A 20,872-nucleotide genomic window follows, 5' to 3' on the forward strand; every position below is an offset into this window, starting at 1 on the left:
TTTTTGTTTTTTTACATCAAACCGACACATGTCTTTACACTGTTGGGTTGTGCACACTGCATCCAACAGTTGACTAGTTGAGACACTTGTGTAGATACACAGTGCTTAACAAGTATACACATTTTCTCAAATATACTTGACAGAGCGAAATGTCGTTACACAGTGCTCAATTTGAGCAATCAATTTTAGTGTGGGCAAGAGAGTATGAAGTGTATGAAGTGAAAGATTCAAGATACTTGGGCCTTTTAAAAAGATTTAGTCTTGGTTATACCCTGGGATTGTCACATTCCTTTGTGAGTGTAGTATTGTTGGAGGATCTTTCCTTCCATGATAATTGAATTGAAGGGTTGAGTTTTAAACTTTTAACTACTACTAATGACTCGACTTTGATTAAAATAATCAAAAAAATAAAAAATTATCTATTTGACATCTGAAAATAATTAACATGAATAAAGCACTCGGCGTATATAAATTAAAGACTTTCATCGTCGTATCTGTTAATTATCTATTGGAAATATTTAAAAGACAATAAAAATCAATCTAAATCAGTTTAAAGTTGTTTTATTTTATATTTATTAATTATTTTTAAAATAAATACATAAAATTATAAATATTAAATTAAATAAAATAATTTTAGATTATTGTCTTGTTAATGCAATTTTTTTTCTGCCCTCGTCAACTTCACCGCATGCTTTCATATTTGTTAATCCTACTATAAATTTTAACAGCAATTTATTATATCTTATCAACTTTTTAATCGAAAATCTTGATACAAGTTTGGACAAATTTTTATTTGTTTTAGTTGAACGAAATTCGAGCAAAACACACCTTTTATTATAAGTTTATTTAATTTAAGTACGATTTTAAAATCCAATAAACTGTATTTGAATAATGACAGTTTATAGAAAATATTAAGATGTCGACTGAGTATGGGAATCATTGAGATTTGGAGCTTATCTTTGAAGTTTCAGACCAACCTCTCACTTCACGCGCCCGTGACTTCACTCCCTTGATTTTTTTTTGGTGACTGAAAAGTATCAAAAACAAACAAATAAAAAACAAAAAGAAAAACTTTTCAAAAAAAAAAAAAAAAAACAGTCTGTTGAATGCTATTCTCAAATTTCTTTCATTTCAAAGTAACCAAAATTCTATTTGCTAAAAATGGATCTTCATTGTCGTCTTGGTTATGATATTTGTATTATATTTGTATCTCTCAAATATGCCATTTTTAAAATATAATATTCCAAATTTTCAGCACCAGAATTTCACTCCTTTGATTAAAATTAAATCTATAACTTCAAATTTTTTTTAAATATTTCTAAAATATTAATATTTTAATGATTCTAACGGTTAATTTTAATTAATATATATTATATATTTTTATAATAAAAATTAATAATAAAATTATTAAAATACTGATAATTTAAAAATATCTAAAATTTTTCTAATAATTTTATATCTTTATGGGTATAATTTAAGTTTCTCAGTACCAAACGGATCTTAATAACTTTGTCGCTTTTGAATCATTTGTTTTCCTTCCTTCGTATCAATAAAAATTTGTGTGAATTTGATACAACTGGGCGCTGATTAATTAATAATAAATCACTTATTAAAAAATTAAATATTTATCGTAGCTAGTAAAACGTACTCAAACTCGTATTTTGACTTTTGGTAGTTGTACTTGTGGGTTTATGGACAAAAACAAATTTATCTAAAATGGATAAAATATGGTTATATCATATCATATATTGTATTTAAAAATTAGGGTTAAATACTAATTTCGTCCTTAAGGTATGAGGAGAAAATCAAATTCGTCCCGAGCCTTTTTTTTGTTATTAAAATCATTCCCAACGCTAAAAAATGCTTTAAAATCATCCTCCCTTCGATAAAACAAAATTATTGGACACTTTTACCCTTTTAGTTGTTATTGTCAGTTGAACTTTCAATGAATAACGTTTATTTATTTGTTTATTTATTTATTTTTATAAATGGTTGGTTGGGGAGGGTTGGGATGAAATCAAAATCTCATCCCTAACCAACGTAACAGAGGAGCTGCTAGGGTTCGCGAAGGTGGGTGGAGCCATGGCTGCCGAGAGCTCACGGTCGTCTCAGAGTCGGTCGTCTGCGCAGAAGAGGGAGCTTCTTTGTGGACATGGTGAGAGACCCGTGCTAAAAATTTCGGGAACGAAGAACAACCCTAGACGAGGATTTTGGGGCTGTGTCTACTATGAGGTTCGTTTTTAAAATTTTTGTTGGTGGTTGATGGCAATATTTTGTTTATTCTGGGTACTGACTCTGGTGGGATGCTGCAGATCAAAGAAGAGTGTGAGTTCTTCCGATGGGCAGACCCAGAAGCAGAGAGTGAGAATCCGCAAGTTGCAAGGATGAAGAGGAAAGTTGCGGCCCTGAAAACAAAAGTGAGGGATATTGAGTGGAAGTTCAAGGTTGCTGCAGTGTTGGGACGGTTGGATGAGTTTGTTTATTTTGCTTCTGGTCGCAGATTTGGTTGAATCAGAGGCAGGGGCTACCATGTGTGATGCCGTTGAAGTACTGAAGAACGAATGATTGACGGTTTAGAATTCAGAATAAATTCCCGTTGCAAGTATAGTTTCTAAACCAAGCAATCATCCTTTCTTACAAACGTTTTGGTTGTCACAAGTAACAAACCCGATAAAATTTATAAACCGAAGTATTCAAACATCGGGTCGTCTTCTCAAGGAATTGCAGGGAGGTGTTCTTATTATTAGTTATGGAAAACAATGTTTTTGGGTTTTGAAAGGTTTGAACAAGGAAAATAAGTTGCAGGGATTAATAAATTAATATCTAATAAAACTCTTGGCAATGTATGAAAATTCGAAAGTCCTATCCTAGTTATTCTTATGAGAATTGAGTTTAATCCCACTTAGTTAACCTTTACGAAAGCAAGGAAAAGTCAAGTGGACTAATTAGTTAGATTCCCAAGTCCTAGCCAACTCCTAAGGAAAGACTAGAGTTAGTAGAATTCAATTCAATTAGCAGACATAACAATCAATCACGATAAGTTTGATAACTCAAGAACTTTCAGTTAATCAATTAAAGCCAAGAATATAAAAAAAAAAGCTAAATAAGAATCATAAATCTGAATTACCTCAATTGCATTAATAAGAGAGAATCAATCTAAACATAAAGAGTTCATAAGCCAATTTGGCAACATAAGTAATTAAAGAAAAACATTGAAGTATCTGAAAGTAAAAGAGAAATATAAAGTAAAAGGAATATTGAACCTGAGAGGAAGTTGAAATAATAAGTTGAAATAATAAGAAATCCTAACCCTTTTAAAAGGAATCCTAATCCTAAAACCTAAGAGAGGAGAGAACCTCTCTCTCTAAAAACTACATCTAAATTATGAAAAGTGAATAATTCAATGCATGTTAATGAATGGATGCATTCTCCCACTTTATAACCTCTAATCTGTGTTTTCTAGACTTGGATCTGGGCCAAAAAGGGTTTCAGAAATCGCTGGGGGCGTTTTCGGCAGTTTCTGGTGCGTGGCGTCTGTCACGCGTCCGCGTGGGTCACGCGGTCGCGTCATCTGGGAGTTTTCCTTATCACGTGTTCGCTTCGGTCACGCGTACGCGTCATTTGCGCTCTGCTCAAGGCACATGTCTACGTCAGTCACGCGTTCGCGTCGCTGCCTTTTCACGCTAGGCACGCGGCCGCGTCGTCCATGCCCTCGCGTCGTTGCCCTTTTTTTCAAAACTCTATTTTGTGCTTTCCTTCCATTTTTGTATGTTTCCTTTCCATCCTTTAAGTCATTTCTGCCCTATAAGGCCTGAAAGTACTCAACACACAGATCACGGCATCGAATGGTAATAAAGGGTAATTAAAATTGACAATTTTTAAGCATAGGAAACATATTTTTCACATACATCACATAATAAGGAAGGAAAAGTAAAACCATACAATTTACATGAATAAGTGAGTGAAGGATTGAACAAATCACCTAAATTGAGCACAAAATACATCATAAAATATGTGTTTATCAAGTATGGTTGATGAAATTAGGGGAGAATTTAGGGTTCACTTTGGATGTGTTTGAGTGAATATGAGTTTTGTAAATTGAGTTGTATTGTGAGGTGCTTGAATGAACATGTGCATTGACGGAGTGTGTGTTAATGAGTTTGGTTTAGGGTGTTTGTGATTAATTATGTGAGTGCACTGCTATCCTTGTAATTTGACAATTAATTGGAAAGGAAAATTTATATGTTTGCCTGGAATTGATAATGAAGAGTTGTGTTAATCAACTTTAAAGCATATGAAGTGACATTAAACAGAACCACAAGCATATCAGCAGAACACAACTATGTGAAATTCATTAATAAGCATAGAAAAATAACACCAAAAGGTGGAAACTTCAATCACCATCAATTCCATTACATGGACCCTGATCAAAATATTATCTTTAGGATTAGGGAAACAACAACAAAAGATGGATACCTATGACATCCAGAAACCTAGAGCAACTCTGTTGCTATCTAAGAAACATGAAGCATAAACCATGTTGTGTAAGTTTCAGACCAAAAAAAGTGTCACAAATATTGAATAAATTATCATTTGTACCCATAAAAATTTAAAACGTTGACAAATATGTACCCACAAAAAAACGAAAGTAACTTTGTACCCATAAAAGATAGATTTTTACAGATAAATATATTCAAACCTTAAGAAATTATTTAAAATTCCCAATTTGCCCTTTAAATATAATCTAATTTTAATTTCTAATTTTATTTACCATCTTCTCTTCTCCAATTCCAAACCCTACGTCCCTAGCACCGCTCTCATCCCTTGCTATCACCATAGCCATCAACATCACCACCACTTCCGCCGCCATTATACTCAACCCCATCTTCATCATCGTTGTCTTCAATCTCATGTACCTCAACAACATCATTATCGTCCCCCTCTTCTTCATCTATCTCCTCCCCATACTCATTATCCTCTTCATCAATTATGGAAAAAAAATTCAAACTTTAAAAAAAAATCAGGCACCCCACAAATCAATAACACAAAAAATCAAAGTGAAGGAGAAAAGAACCCACGATTGAGGAACGCAGATATGAACGCTGTTGGTAATATTTATTTGTCAAATAAATGTTCTAATTTTTAACAGCATCTCTCTCTTTCTCTGAATACAATTATTCAATTTAAGCTAAGCAAACGAAGCACCCATCTTTGTATAGAAGAGAGAGAGAACAAAAACAGCATAGACACAGAAGCCATGTCTGCTTTTGATACCTTCAGTGTCGACTCCGATCACCACCAAAACCACGCCGACAAAGACAACTTCTCCAGATACGGTGGTTACTCCAACTTCTCCGGCGGCAATGTCCCCGTCGTTGACCACACTTCTTCGTCTGCTTCCCTGGACATCTTCGGGTTCAGCGATCTAGATCCAAGCTACTCCCAGTCTCCCTTCGAACCGGTGCATGTAGCAGAAAATGGTAACGACAACCGCTACCACGATGACAGGGTTTTTGTCTTAGACGAACCAGTGCTTCCACTGCCTACAGAGATGGGATCGGAGGAAGGTTACGCCCTTCGTGAGTGGTGCCAGTGAGAAGTGAGAAATGATGAAAATTTTGGAAAATTTGGAAGATTCAAAAAACCTTAATAAAGATGGGGTTGTTGATGTTGACCATGAGAGGAGAAAGAGGCTGTTGAGGAAGAGGCAGAAACGTCGAGAAGGGAGAACGGTGGGTTGAATAGACAAGCCAGCGGGTTCAAGGTTGAGCCTGTTGTGGGGGATGATGTGGAGGAATAGAGGGCAGTTTGGGAATTTTAAATAATTTTAGGGTTTGGATGGATTTGTCTGTAAAAATCTGTCTTTTGTGGGTACAAAGTCAATTTCATTTTTCTATGGATATATTTGTCAGCGTGTTAAACTTTCATGGGTACAAATGGTAATTTATTCCACAAACATTGGATCTACTCAAGTCAGCAATACATTAATAACACCACACAACTGAAATTTTCACAAAAGTCTAAAGTTTTCCCCAAAGTCTTGGTGGCAGTTTTGCCATGAGCCTCAGCTTTCTTGGAGATACATGAAGTGAAATTCTGTGACTGAAGGTCGAGCTGGATGCATCCTTTTCCTTTGGTGCTGGTGGTTGCTGTATGGAGCTTCTGATGGGCTTTATCTTGGGCCTTTGGTGGAGAGTACCTGCTGGTGGTGTGTTGGGCCTAGGTGATGGTGGTTTGGGCTTGGACCTGGATTGGGTTGACTTGGGTCTAGATGAGGTGGTGGCTGGTTGGGGCTGTGATGATGATTTATCTTGCCTGTTGGACCTCCTCCTACCTCCACTTGCAGATTGCATAACAGGCTGTGATGATGCCTTAGACCTGGTTATGGGCATTCCAGATGAAGGCTTCCTCCCTTCTTTGGTTCTCTTCACAGCAGCTTGCCTAGGCTGTTCGGCCTGAAACACATTAAAAAAATTAGTTAATGAACCATTCAATTGTAACCCTAACATACATGTTGTAAACACACTTACATCTAGGGATGGTTTCTTGCATCCTCCCCTCTTGTGTCCTGATTCACCACAGTTTGGGCACCTCTGAATCTGTCCCTTCCTAGACAAGTGGGACCGGCTGCTGTCCAGAGCTTCATCTGGTCCTCTCTTCCTCTTCTTGACTGGTCTGTGGCTAGGCTTTCAATAAGGAGGAGGCATGACATCATCAAAGTTTGTCTTCTCCCATAAATCTGGGCCATTCAGAGGATTGATCACTGAATCAAAGCACTTGACATAGGTAGGCTTCTTGTAGCAGTCATCAACAAATGCATCTATGTCAAGTCCTTTAAAATTGATGCAGCTTATGGCATGTGTGCAAGGAATACCACTGAGCTGCCACTTCCTACAAGAACACACATGAGCAGACAGATCAACAGCAAATTTAGACAACCCATTAACAACCTCATATGTTTGTGCAGCAGACCAGTAAGACCTCCACTCACCAGCTGATCTGGACCTCCTCTCTATCTTCTCCCTAATGCGAGGTAAAACTGTACCATTAAAATTTTTAATTAATTCTCTATTAACAGCCCATCTACTCATCAAATAAACCCTGATGTCCTCCAATATTGTAACTATAGGCTTCTCCCTAGACTTTACTATTGCACAATTAAAGCTCTCACACATGTTGTTTACAAGAGTGTCACATTTAGAATGAAAATTAAACCTGGATCTACTGCAAAATCTAGGAGGAATAGCATTCAGATGTCTGTGCGCCTCCACATTGATGTGCCTGATGACTTGCATCTCTTTCTCCCATTCCTTTCAGTGTGTAGCCTTTGCACACCTCTACATCAGCTGCTTCAAGTGTAGTCCAGGATATTTCTTCCTGAAGTTGTTGTACAAATGGCGGACACAGAACCTATGGTCTACACCTGGGATGACTTCATCGAAAGCCGGCAGCAGACCCTAACAAAGGAGGTAAAATTATGTGTTATAACAATAATTGTTTCAATATAAGTTATATGATTCAACAAATAGAAATTAAATTTACCAATAAATAGAATTTAATTGATTGGATAACCGTTTACCTTCTGCTGTCAGACATGAAGGTTGATCTCCCAATTATCTCAGCACCAAAATCATCAATTAGCAGCTTCAAAAACCACTTTCAGGTGTCTTTAGTCTCTATCTCCACAATGGCATACGCGATTGGAAGCATTTGATAATTAGGATCCCACCCTATTGCTGTCAACAACTGCCTTCCTTGAGGTGTCTTGAGAAAACACCCATCGAACCCAATAAACCTCCTACACTGCAGAAAGCTCTTCTTGCAAGCAGCTAGACACACATATACCCTTTGAAATATGCAAAAATTGTTTAACCCCTGGTGCTGATCCTCAATCTCGAAATCAGGGGACCTCTGTACCTTGAGCGTCACTGATGACCCTGGATTAGCCCGTAGCAGCTCCGAGCAGTAGTCAGCAATCCTCTTGTATTGCTTCTGGTAAGTTCCTTGTATCTCATCCAATGCAGCTTGTCTAGACCTAGCTGCCATTGATTTTGTCACAGTCAGATTCCACTTTCTTTGTGCCTTCTTCACCAGGTCCTTTATCTTCACCTTTGGGTTATGTTCCACTTTCTTCTTAAATTCTCTACTCAGCCAACCAGTATGCATTATCCCAACCCTATGTGACTGGCCACAAGTATGCTTAAGGTTCATCGACCTAAGCTGCCAAGTCTCTTCCTCACTCATTTTTGCTGCGCATAACCAAAACGGACAACCTGGCTGACAAGCAGCCCTCACTCTAACCAAGTCAAGCTTGGCATACCTCAGTCCCCTTCTTGTTTACAGTGCATACACTATTACAGTGTCCTTGAATTCCTCCCTTGAAGCATATACAGTTCTAACCTCCTATTTGTAACTCGTCATGTCTTTAACATCTTTATGTATCGGATATCGAGTAGCTTCATTATTATCATCATCCTGGCTGTCCTCTTTATCTAAACCACCACCAACTTCATAATCCACATCCAATTCATCACTATTGAACCCTTCCTCATCACTGAAATCACCTCCTGCAACCCCTTTGCCTTTATCAACCCGACCACCATCCGTAGCACCTCTTACTTCCTCAAACCCGCTCTCATCATCGTACTCCTCTTCACTATCTGTAAACAGCACATCATCTGCACTATCAACGTCAACATCAGATGGAATAAACTCCTCATCATCGCTATCATTGTCACTATTCGATTTAACCTGCTCATCTGGGTTCAATTTATCTCCGTCGTTAACCTGCTCTGCATTGTCCCTTTCCACCTCTTGACCCTGTTCACCCTCAAAAATCACCAACTGATTCCGATTATGTTATTCTTCAGCATTGTCCCTTTCCACCTCCTGACCCTGTTCACCCTGTCCTCCAACATCAAGAAACCCTACTTCAGAAAATTCTTCAGCATCCTCAACCTTATGGACCACAAAAAGCTCAACATGACTCTTCAGCTCCGCTATTCTACACATCTCAAGTGCATCTCTGTCTCCCGAAAATAACTTCAGATCCTTCTCTAACCATTCAGAACTTGGGTCCTTATACCACAAAGCTGAAATGTTTTTCTCTGTGTACCCAAACTGTCGCACCTCAGCATATACCTGAAAAACAGACCAGCAATCACTCTCAACATCTTCGATCACTGTCCTTTGTCCCCCTATATACTTCAATGTCCCATTGTCATATCCAAATCGACCATCATGGTAGATAGTCGGGTTAAAGGTTCTCATCCCCTAAAACAAAAAAACAAAAAACTATAAATCACACCCAAACAGTTTTTGTAAACCAACAAAACCCATCACACATTATTAAGTTCATGCTCCAAAAAACCGAAACCAATGCTGCACACATACCTGATTCAAGATGACTACCACGAGAACGAGCTCCTCTCACACTCTTTCCCACGAAATTCGAATGCAACGACGCTACTCCTCAGGCGACCATGAACCTCTGTTTAGGCATCATTGAAGGTGAAAGATCAGTTTTCCAGTGTGTAACGTTATTCAGACAATGAAGCCCTTTCGCGGGAATAAAAAACGAAGCGTCAAAGGGTTCAGGGGCAAAATTGTCATTAAATTTTGTTTAATGCAGTGGAGGATGATTTTAAAATGTTTCTGAACGTTTGGGATGATTTTAATAACAAAAAAAGGTCGGGGACGAATTTGATTTTCGCCCCAAACCTTAAGGACGAAATTAGTACTTAACCCTAAAAATTATAAAATATGGATATATCAAATTTTAAAAGTTTGATTGTATATTTAATTATCATTTATACTTTCTGTAAAGAGAATAAAAAATATAATATTTATTCAAATTGATCTTTAAATTTAAATTAAATGTATTAATCTCTAATAAATTTTAATAATTTTATGAATTTTCAATAACTATTTATGTCTGTCAAATTAGTATTTTTGTCTATTCAAACCATCAAAACCCTAATGGTATTGCCTCACGTGGTACGTTAACCAGTTGACTCATACGTTATTAATACATGGGATTGAAAACTAATTGGTCTCTATCTTATAAAACGTAAAAGTGTAATAATTTTTTAGAGATTAATTTGACTGACAATATAATTTATTGGAGACTAATATATCTAACTATATTAATTTTTTGCTATATTCTGTCTTGTTCTCTGTGATTAATGACTGATGAGTATGATATCATCTTGTTCTTGGATATAATAAGGACTACTGCCTGCACTCCAGGAGTTTGTTCAATGATAATGGGACAGTTAACAGTGCGTCAAGCTAAATGAGAAATCGACTTGCAAAAAAAAAGTTAAAATCCTATATTTCATTGTAAAGCCTATGCCGTAATTGTAGAGTCCGTCACGTAAAAAATTTAAAAAAATTTTTCTCTAGTTATCCTAATTTTAAGGTAAGTGAACTTAGGATTTCATTAAAATATGGGTCTCTATGAAATATTGCTTTAATAAGGTTTCGTCTTTGCAGAAAAACTTTTCACATTGTAACTTTTTTGTATGGTTTGATAGATTTTTTATTTCCAAGTTGCTACTAGTGAGCATAATAATGTAATTAAAGATAAAATCAAAAAGCTAAGAGAACTGATTGACTGGAAAAGAAGAATGATGCTATAATTATAAAGAGAGGCTAGTCTAAGAGTTGTGCAAGCGTGATTTTTTTTCTCTAGGATTTATAATTTGTCTTATTATTTCTAAGATGTAGATTGCTTAACTAAGAGATTTAGGTGGCTTTTGGATATCTAGAGAGTGCATTGATATAATGTCAGAATGATTGTTGCAAATATTAATTTTAATATGTAAAACATTGAGCTTATTAAATGTCATAGATCAAAGTAAACTACAGATAAATTATAACTTTTATATTAAAACCAACATAAGTAAACGAGGAATAAATGATAATTATATTAAAAACTGACATAAGTATTTGGTATTGAAACTATAGTAGTTGTCTGTCAACAATAGACATTCAAAATAAGTGTTTGGTATCACATTATAGACACTGATTATACACAACATGAACTTCAAAAACTAAAAACCAAAGAAATTAGCAACAAATTTCTGAAGTGTAGACAACAGTCTTTACCATATCCAAGAGTAAGATACAATTATATTCATCAATCACATAAAGCAAGACAACATATAGCAGAAAATAAACATAATCAAACATATTGGTCCTTAACGAATTATGTTATGAGTTAGATTAGTCCTTAGAATTTTTGTCTTGTAAGACATAGATCAATTTGTCCTCAATTGATCCTACATGTCATTAATGGTTAATGTTCCGTGTGGGAAATTGCTGTCAAGGTATGACAAGTCGAGTTGACGGAGAATTAATTTGACGGATCTTAATGGTTGTTGAAGACTCACGAAGCTATTAAAATTTGTTACGGACCCATACGTCAAATTTGAAATTTATTAAGGACCAATTTGTATAAATACTCTAAAAAATATATTTATTTCTATTTATCTATCTAATGAACAAAATCCACTTATATAAAGTTAGATACACAACTATACAAGGAAAGTTAGTTGTTCATATCCTAACCCAAAACTTAAAGCCAGGTTCAAAATAGATGTAGCTCAAAACTTACAAAATTCAGGTGACCGACCTCATCTACCCAATCTCTTGGCAAGACTGTAACTGATTCTACTAACAAACTCATATATTCAAAATATGAAATCATAACAACCCAACAATCCTTTGATAAAAGGAAAAAAGATAACTACTGAATAAGATAGGAGTGGAAGTTACAAAGGTGACCCCTAGGTCACCATTCCAACTGTATAAATACTTCATTCATCTCAGGTATTTCTAAACTCTAATTTGCATAAAAACCTACTTAAAATTCTTGTTAACTTAAGTATCCGAGTCCCTTGCAGATACCACCCCCACCTTCACCAAGACGTCAGACGATGACACCTTAGCACCAGAAAATGTCAAACACAACCCCAAAATGAACTTGGACCTTACATTCAAACCCAAATTACAGTTTCAAGTAATTCTCGAAATATTAGTAATAGGTATGGTTAGCTGATTAGCTCCACCAGAAACATACCCATTGTCTATATCTATTCGGGAGTCACTCTAAGCTATCAAATTTATGTAGTAATTAAGAACCCCTTCTTATTCGAGTGCAAATTAGACTCAGAGAATAATCTGCAAAGATATTACAATGCTTAAATTAATTAAGTGTTCTTAAATTTCTTTGTTTATAGTGGTACTTATCCTTTCTTGTGATTTGCTACATCCTTTTATAATAGCTATACAATCTAAACTAAAGTAATAATTTTATGTGTTTTAAAATTTTTTTTTATACATATATACTTAGATGTTGTATTAATTTCCCTTGGCTATTAATTCTTAAGCATCCCAAGTCATTTGTCTATTTAAGTCGTATCCGGAGTTTTGACTATTCTCAGTTATATGGACTTTTTGATCTTTTGACTCATTGTTATGTTTTCTATACCAAGTCCTATTTTTGGACCTTGCCTATATCTATATCAACTCAATTCTACCTTACTAGCTAAATTTGTATATTTCATACATTTCATTCTAATCATCACATATTAAATTTAAGGTTCACAAATGATGGAGTTATAAATTTAATAGTGCTTAATCTTTTATTTTATCACTTCACTAATCTCTTTATTTATAAAAATATTTTTCATTTAATCTAAAAGTGTTTTCAGAATTAGTAGTCATCAAATCAATCTAATTCAAACACAATATCTATTATGAATCGGTCAAAAAAATTGCAAAAAACTAGTTAATCAATCAAACTAATCTAATGTTTTAGCAGTTAATTGATTTAAAATAATAAAATACAAAAAATAAATTTTCTAAAAAATATATTATATACATGAATATATTATTTTATGAATAAATTACTATTTATACCCATAGAAATTTTAAACGCTGAAAAAATTATGAACCAAAAATTAAAACTAAAGTTATACCTATAAAAAATAGAATTTAATCAACAAAATTAATCAAACACTACAAATAATTTAAAATTCTCAAATTACCCATTTCTTTAACTTAACATAATCCTAAATTTTCACCCACACATTATTTTCACCACAATCTGCAGCCATGGCCACTACTCATCCCACACTTCAGAATCAACCATAACTCCTCTGCCACAACACTACCACCACCAACAACACCACAACAAAGCTTGCAACAACAATACTAACAACAACCTCTTTTCAGAAATTCGACAGCAAGTACTCACGCAACCTCTTTGACTCCTGCATTGTCGGCTCTGGCATTTGGTCCAAGAAGAAATGGGTCTTTTCTGAGATCGACAACGACATCATTTTACAATTTATTTAGGTTAGGGTAGTGGTTACAAGTTGTTTGGATTAGGATGAGAAGAGGTGGTGGCTACTCGCTAGGTGGGGTGGGGTAAGAAGAGGATGTGAGTGAAAATTTGGAATTACGTTAGGTTAGAAAAAGGAGTAATTTAAAAATTTTGAATGATTTTATAGTGTTTGAATAATTTTGTTGTTTGAACTCTATCTTTCATGCATTTAACTTTAGTTTTAATTTTTTATGGGTAGTTTTGTCAGCGTTCAAAACATTCGTAAATAAAAATGCTAATTTATTCATTATTTTATTCTAACCAACTCAATTCTAATTGAACCTCAAATAAACTTTTAAACTTTTGAATATTCAACTTTACCAGTTTAATGACCAATTCGATTTTCAAAATTTGACTTTTAATATAATTATGCATATTCACAAATATACTATAATCATAAAGATTGAAAATTACACAAACACTTAAAATCAAATTAAGGATATGTTTGGAAACCATTGAAATAAGACTTATTTTTGCAACAAAATAATAGTAAACTTTTGAAACAATATAATCAAATAATTACAAACCAAAAAAAATCTTAGAATTTAATTAATATGTGTCCTAATAGAACAAATTAAGATTTTTAATAATAAAAAGTTTTAAATATTTTATTTTAATAAATACACAACAAATATATTAAAATTTTAAATTTTACATTGTTTTTCATAAACTTTTTTAATTAGCAATTTTATTATGTGTCCTTATAATGCATATTAGCTAAATTTAAAAATTTATAAGCAAAAACAATATTTTAAATAAGATTGTCATGGGTACACCAAAATTCAATTAATAAACTATTAATAATATATATATATATATATATTGTTTATCTTATTTTTAATGAATATTTTATATTTTAATATATATTTTACATATAATTATATATGATTAATTTTTTGTATATATATAACATAATTGTATTTTAAATTTTATTTTAAAAAAGCAATTATATAAATAAGGATTAGGATTAAGTACGATTTTGGTCTTTAAGGTATAGACCGAAAATTTTTTTCGTCCTCAACCCTTTTTTCATACAAAATGGTCCTTAAGGTTTAACTTGGTTTTAAATTTTTGGCAGCGAAAGTGGAGGCAAAAGTGGATCAGCATCTTCTTTTTCTTTCCTTCCTCTTTCGTAGGAGCAGAAACACTCTCCTTCTTTTATTTTTCTATTTTTTCTTATTTTATAATTTTTTTGTTATGGATAATTTAGTCCAAAATTTTAAAATTTAAGTAACAAAGACGATTTTAAAACTTAATTTTAAATCTTAGAGACGATTTTATATACCAAAAAAAATTAAAAATAAAAAAATTCTCAATCTATACTATAAAAACCAAAATCATAAATCATACTTATCTCTAAGGATTAGTAATATAAGTTTAATTTTTTGTCTTTTTCAAATACATCTGATCTTAACTATATGAAATTAAAAATTACGCACATTATTTACATATAGTAAAAGTATTGATTGATTCAATAATCAATAGATCTTACCCTAAACCCAAATCCTAATCAACCCCTACTAAAACCCGCTCTCTCTCAACCCAATACGTAGAATGGAATTGGAGTGGACCGAAAAATTCGGAAATAGGGATATTAAATTATTGAGCGCAAAAAACAAGGAAGCATTAATAGGGGTTGGTGTCTTGGTGCCTTCGTGTTCGTGGTGTGTATTCTTTCTTCCTTGCGAGTGGGTCAGAGACTCCTTTGGAATCGCATATTTCATAATTGTGCGCAATTGACGTAGCCTTGCTTACGTCACCTCATTACCTTCCATGACATCACCTCCTTCCCATTTCCTACTTTTACCTCAAAAGTCGTCCAAATATCATTATTTTTTCCCACCACTTATTAATTTATTATATAGGAGTATAGGACAACTTAATTACTTAATAACTATAAGTACTTAACTTTAATTTTATAATTTTATTAAGTAAAGTATGTTGCCCTCATTATTACGTAATGTACTCTCCAAAAGTCATACTTTAATGTCCATTACGATTTACAAAAATATTTAATTTTTTGGTAAACGATTATAAAAATATTTGAATTGTGATATATATATATATATATATATATATATATATATATAGGTTTAGTTAAGGGTATAGGTTAAGATAATTATTTTTAAAATTTTTGTTTTAATGAATGTATAACAATTATATTGAAAATCAAATTTTATATATTTTTTATAATAAATTTTTTATTAATAATTTTAATATATGTCCTAAAAGCACATGTTAACTAAATCCATATATATATATAGAAACATTTTAATTTTGAAACATTACCATTGTCAACAAACACTAGTGTATTAATCTGTATTAATAATAAAGTTAGCTAAGATGATAAATATTATTACCATAATTAAAAAGTTTGGATTTGAGTCTTCAAAATAGAAAAAATATATTTTATATAAGTTATATTTAATGAAAAAAAACTTTTTTTAAAAAAAATGTATATCAAATTCTTTTATATTTTTTATATAATATACTAGTATATTAATAGTTACGTACTAATGTGTCTAGTAGTCTATCTCCTTATAAATTAAAATAGATAATAATAATTATAAAAACTTTAATTTGATATTAACCAAGGTGGTAAATATATTAAGGTAAAACTAGAAAGCCATGAGTTTTAACAAAATAAACATTTTATAGATTATATATGAAGAATGAAATTGTAGGTAAAAGAATTTGTATACTAACTCGATCTGAAATCCACAATAAATATAAAAGAGATTGATACTATTATACAACAAAATACTTATAAAAAAATTAAAAATGATGAATAATTAAGTTAAATTATCTTCCTTTGGTGATACCATAAAATTTGATATGTGTAAATAATTTATATTAATTGTATATAAAAACTACGTCCACAAAAATATTATATAACTAGTATTTTTACCTATAATAATATTACATGAATATAAATCTTTTAAAATTATGTCGATTTTGTTACGAGATTATAAATTATAGTACAAAAAATTTTATAAAATCAAATTACTTTTATAAAAAAATCGTAGAAGACAAAAGTCCGGTCGGTTAAGAAGACCAGAATCTCCGTAAATAAAAAAAATCAAATAATAAGATTTTTAGTTATTATTTTCATGTGAAAGAGTTTAATTTTTTACTAATTTTAACATTCATTATCTAAATTTAAAAAAAATTAATATATTTACTTTTACATTTGATTATGAATTAAGTCTGTTGCACAAAAAAAAATAATTAATTTTTATGCTTGTTATTTAAAAATAATATTTTTTTCTCTGTGTATATAAAACTATAATTAGATATAGCATTAAACAAATTATATTGATAGTTATAAAATTAACTCAAAATTAATTTATTTTACACAATTGAATATTGATTCTAACTTATAATCACAATATTAGTATTCTTTCCAAATTATATATAATAAATATTTGAAGAAAGAAAAGTGAAAATATAGATTAGAAAAATAAACAGTAAAAATTTAAAACTAAATAAAAAATATGTATATAATAATAATATTTTTAATTTAAATTATATTATTTTGTTAATTTTATTTTTTATAGAACAGAAAGGTAGAAAAAAATAAAAAATGAGAGAAAAGAGAGAGAAAGATAAATAAGAAGAATGAGAGAGGGAGTTTGTTAATTTTGAAAAAAAAAATTATTTTAATTATAATGAAAAATATCTAGTAACATATTTTGGTTTGTCAAATTAGTAATATAAAATATAAATTATAAATTATATTTAGAGTGAAAAGGATAGAGAGAAATAGAAAAAGAGAGAGAGATAGATAAGAATATGTAAGAAGGGAGTTTATTAATTTTTGAGAGAAATATTTTTTTTTAATTTTAATAAAAAAGTGTTATGTCACACATTTTGGTTACTAAATTAGTTAGTAATATACAATATATATTATATAATATAGTTATATTTCAATTTTAATTTTAATATTTTAATTTTAATTTTAATTAAAATATAATTAGAGAATGTCATGTTATATATTTTATGGTTAAATTTGTAATTAGTCATTGAAAATGATATATAAGAAAAATAGAAAGTGAGTGAAAGAATAAGAGAGATAGAGAAAGGAAGAAAGATGAAAGAAAAACTTTTTAATTTAATTATTAATATAAAATATTTATGCCATTAAAATTCATCTCGTACACAGATGTCATCAGTAACAATATTATTTAACTTAATAGTGTGTATATTAGGTAAACAGATATTTTTATAATTAATTCTTTAATTAAGTTTTAAAAATTATCCTTTTTTTTTTTTCAATCAACAATCATAATCTAACATAAAAAAAATTCAACTTAATACATAAATTTTTGAAAATATAATACAAAAATTATAACAAAAGTGAAGAAAAGAAAAAGAAGAATACAAAATAAGAATAGGAGGAGAAAAAAAGCTTAATTAAAAAAATTTGTTCATCTAACACCACGTACTTATGAATGTCCTTATTATATTGTTTAATATAAACACAGCAAGATTGGAAAAACTTGTATTAAATTGATGAAATTTATACTTGCTCTTTATGTTAGCTCACCAAGAGAGACTACTGCTACTACTTTAATGTAGACCCTAACAAACAAAACCCATATAATTTTAGGTGGGTATTCTAATGAAAATTTTATAATTATTTTTATGTAATTATTTTTTTTTAATTTTTGAATGATAAATTAAAAAAATTAAATTTTGATATGTTATAAGTGTTATTTTTATTTAAAATATAATTAAATAAATAAATTATATTTTTATATAAAATATTTTTATAAAAAAATATTTTTAACATCTTTATTTAAGTAGTTCTCGTAACTTTATTCCTCCATTCATCCCACGTTACCCACACTCACGCTTTTTTTATGGGGAGACCAACGTTACACACATGCTAAGGAGGAAAAGATGACCTATATATATATATAAATGCTAATAAAATTAATTTAATCATTTTTTTAAAATATTTTTTAAATTTAAAAAATATATTTTCAAATAATAAAACAGTGTAATTTTAATCATTTTACCAATAATTTTAAATATTGTCCAAATTGTATGATTATCTTAACTATCATAATAAAAATAATCACATAGACTTTAGCAACACTTAAAAAACATGATAAAATAATAAAAAGATAGTTACTTAAATTTTTAATAATATTTTGTAAATATTGTCCAAGTTGTAATAATAATAATAATAATAATAATAATAATAATAATAATAATAATAATAAAGAATTGATTAAAAAAATTCTAATTTTCTATACACTCTACTTTCTACAGGATAAGAATTGATTAACCTTATTTATTGATTTAAAAAAAAAAGAAAATAATAAGAATAAAGAATTTCTGCCTAGAAGGAATAAAGATTGAGAACAGAGGAACAAAAGAGTCAATAAAAGAAGAGGTCAATTCAATAATAATAATAATAATAATAATAAGTGTTTATTTAACTTGTGTTTTAAAAAAATATATTAAGATAAAAAAAATTGTCTTTATATTAATAGTTAAATGCTGACTAAATTTTAATGAAAATGTTGGGGTTGAGACTTTCTCATAAACTAATTGGTAGATACGATATATTAGTCGATATGGGATGTGGGATCTGATTCTTAATTAACAACGACATGGAAATTCAGAACATCACTAAGCCAAAAAGGAGGCGCACAGAAGAAAAACAAGAACAGGAACAAGAAGGGATGAACAACAAGAAATTGAATCCAAAGAATGAAGAACAAGAAGGTGGCAGTGCTATACCTACAGAAGATGAAGTTGAAGAATTCTATGCGATTCTGAGGAGGATGAAGGTTGCTGTCAAGTACTTCGATGACAAAGGTAAGGGTCGACGCCAGTGGAAGGAGGCGCTCGAGAACACCGCCGACCTAACGCCGCTCGACGCCGTCGCCGATGATAACAATAACGACAAGAAGGAATTCGCATTCATCAATGAGGGCTTTGATTTGAACGCTGTCGCTCCCGAAGCCTCCGAGAGCGGCGGCTCTTAGAATCTCCACGCTGGATGTCGATGCCACGCGCCGCCGTTCTTCAAGGTTTCGGTTGCTGAGGCATGTTACTTTTTTATTTTTATTTTTTTTCCCAACTTGAAAGAAGATGATGAAAAGAAAATAAAAATTAATGTCTCTCAAACTCTCAGCAACAATTTTCTTTTTTTTTTTAATTTTTTTTTCAGGTTAGTTAACTGTTTAGAAAAATTAGGTCTTAGTAATAATATTATTAAATGCAGTGCTGTCTGTTAATTAATGAACACATCTTTTTTTCTTCCGAGTTTAATCTATTCTAAAATGAAAGTGTAACTTTGTTCTTACTTCTTAGTTAATTTGAGGGGAAAATGGATCCTTTTAATTGTCTAATTTGATGTTTTATTATATAATAGATTTTTTTTTTAGTCACCAAAAAAAAAAATAATAGATTTTTTTATATTTTTTTCTTAATCTTGCTTAAATAATGTATGATAATTTTTAAAAAAATAATACTTTATTGATGAGTAGAGTAGTAACATTTCTTTCTTCCATCTCTAATTATTCCCTTTGTATGAATGTTTTTTTCTTTCTATTTTCTCCTAATACAAATCGTTCATGTGTCCCCTTTATTGTTTATAAGTTGATTAGTTGAATATATGTTGTAATTAAATGTCTGGAAAGAAAACCACTAAATGGATTTTGGTATTGAATTAATAATAATAATAATTTGTGTTTTACTATTCACAATAAGAACAAGGACAGGATAAAAGAACCAAACTCCATAATTGCATAGGCACATGATGAGAAGAGGCTAATGACTAATGAGATCTTATAATGCATATTTCTTGGTTAAAGAATAGCCAGCAAAACCATGAATGATTACATAGTATAAAAAGATTTATTACAATAACTATTTTAAAAATGAATTCAATTCAACTTTTAGAGTTGTTATGAAATTTCTAAACTTAAAAATTTAAGGTGATAGAAGAAAGTATCACGAATAATTTTGCTTCTGTAAGAGTAATTATCTTTTCTGGCTTCAGCAGGGCAGCAAGGCACTTAGTCCTGCAAAAACTTAACACTATTTGATCGTGATAGATCCATGAATAATTTTAGGGAGATGTTTCTTCAGTACAGTTGTAAAAGAAAGTTAATTCAATAATTTTTTTAATGTTTATGGATGTGTATTTTACAATTTAGAGATAAAGATAGAAAGAATGTAATAGTATAAAGTGAGTGAAATGTGATTTGACCCATACAACATTGCGTTATGGATTAGTAATTAGTTTAGTCTAATGGCACGAAGCTTCGTGGTGGTGGCGCAATAGACCAAGGACCAAAAAAGGTCATGGTCTACCACTATACATGCCAAGTCATTGAATCTTTACACTATAACTTGGAAATAATAATAATAATACTTTTAAATCATACCACGTAATTATTACTGTTAAAATGATACCAAAGTGGAGTGGTAGAAACGCTACTTATTATATATATATATATATAG

The 20,872-nt window shown here is 31.0% G+C and overlaps 2 protein-coding genes across 2 annotated transcripts; one reads left to right on the forward strand and one right to left on the reverse strand.

Annotated features, from left to right (window-relative positions):
• Window positions 1–6,689: 6,689 nt before the first annotated feature.
• LOC148566112 (uncharacterized) lies at window positions 6,690–7,175 on the reverse strand. The gene has a single exon (XM_088487383.1). The coding sequence runs from the start codon at window positions 7,173–7,175 to the stop codon at window positions 6,690–6,692; it is 486 nt and encodes a 161-aa protein (XP_088343509.1).
• An 11,731-nt stretch (window positions 7,176–18,906) lies between these two features.
• On the forward strand, window positions 18,907–19,531 carry LOC148566113 (uncharacterized). The gene has a single exon (XM_088488474.1). It carries the CDS (start codon window positions 19,012–19,014, stop codon window positions 19,387–19,389), a length of 378 nt encoding a protein of 125 aa, XP_088344600.1. The 5' UTR covers window positions 18,907–19,011; the 3' UTR covers window positions 19,390–19,531.
• Window positions 19,532–20,872: the final 1,341 nt, after the last annotated feature.

This window comes from Arachis ipaensis, chromosome B5 (genome assembly GCF_059453495.1).
Source record: "Arachis ipaensis isolate K30076 ecotype BB chromosome B5, ASM5945349v1, whole genome shotgun sequence".
NCBI classification, from domain to species: Eukaryota; Viridiplantae; Streptophyta; class Magnoliopsida; order Fabales; family Fabaceae; genus Arachis; species Arachis ipaensis.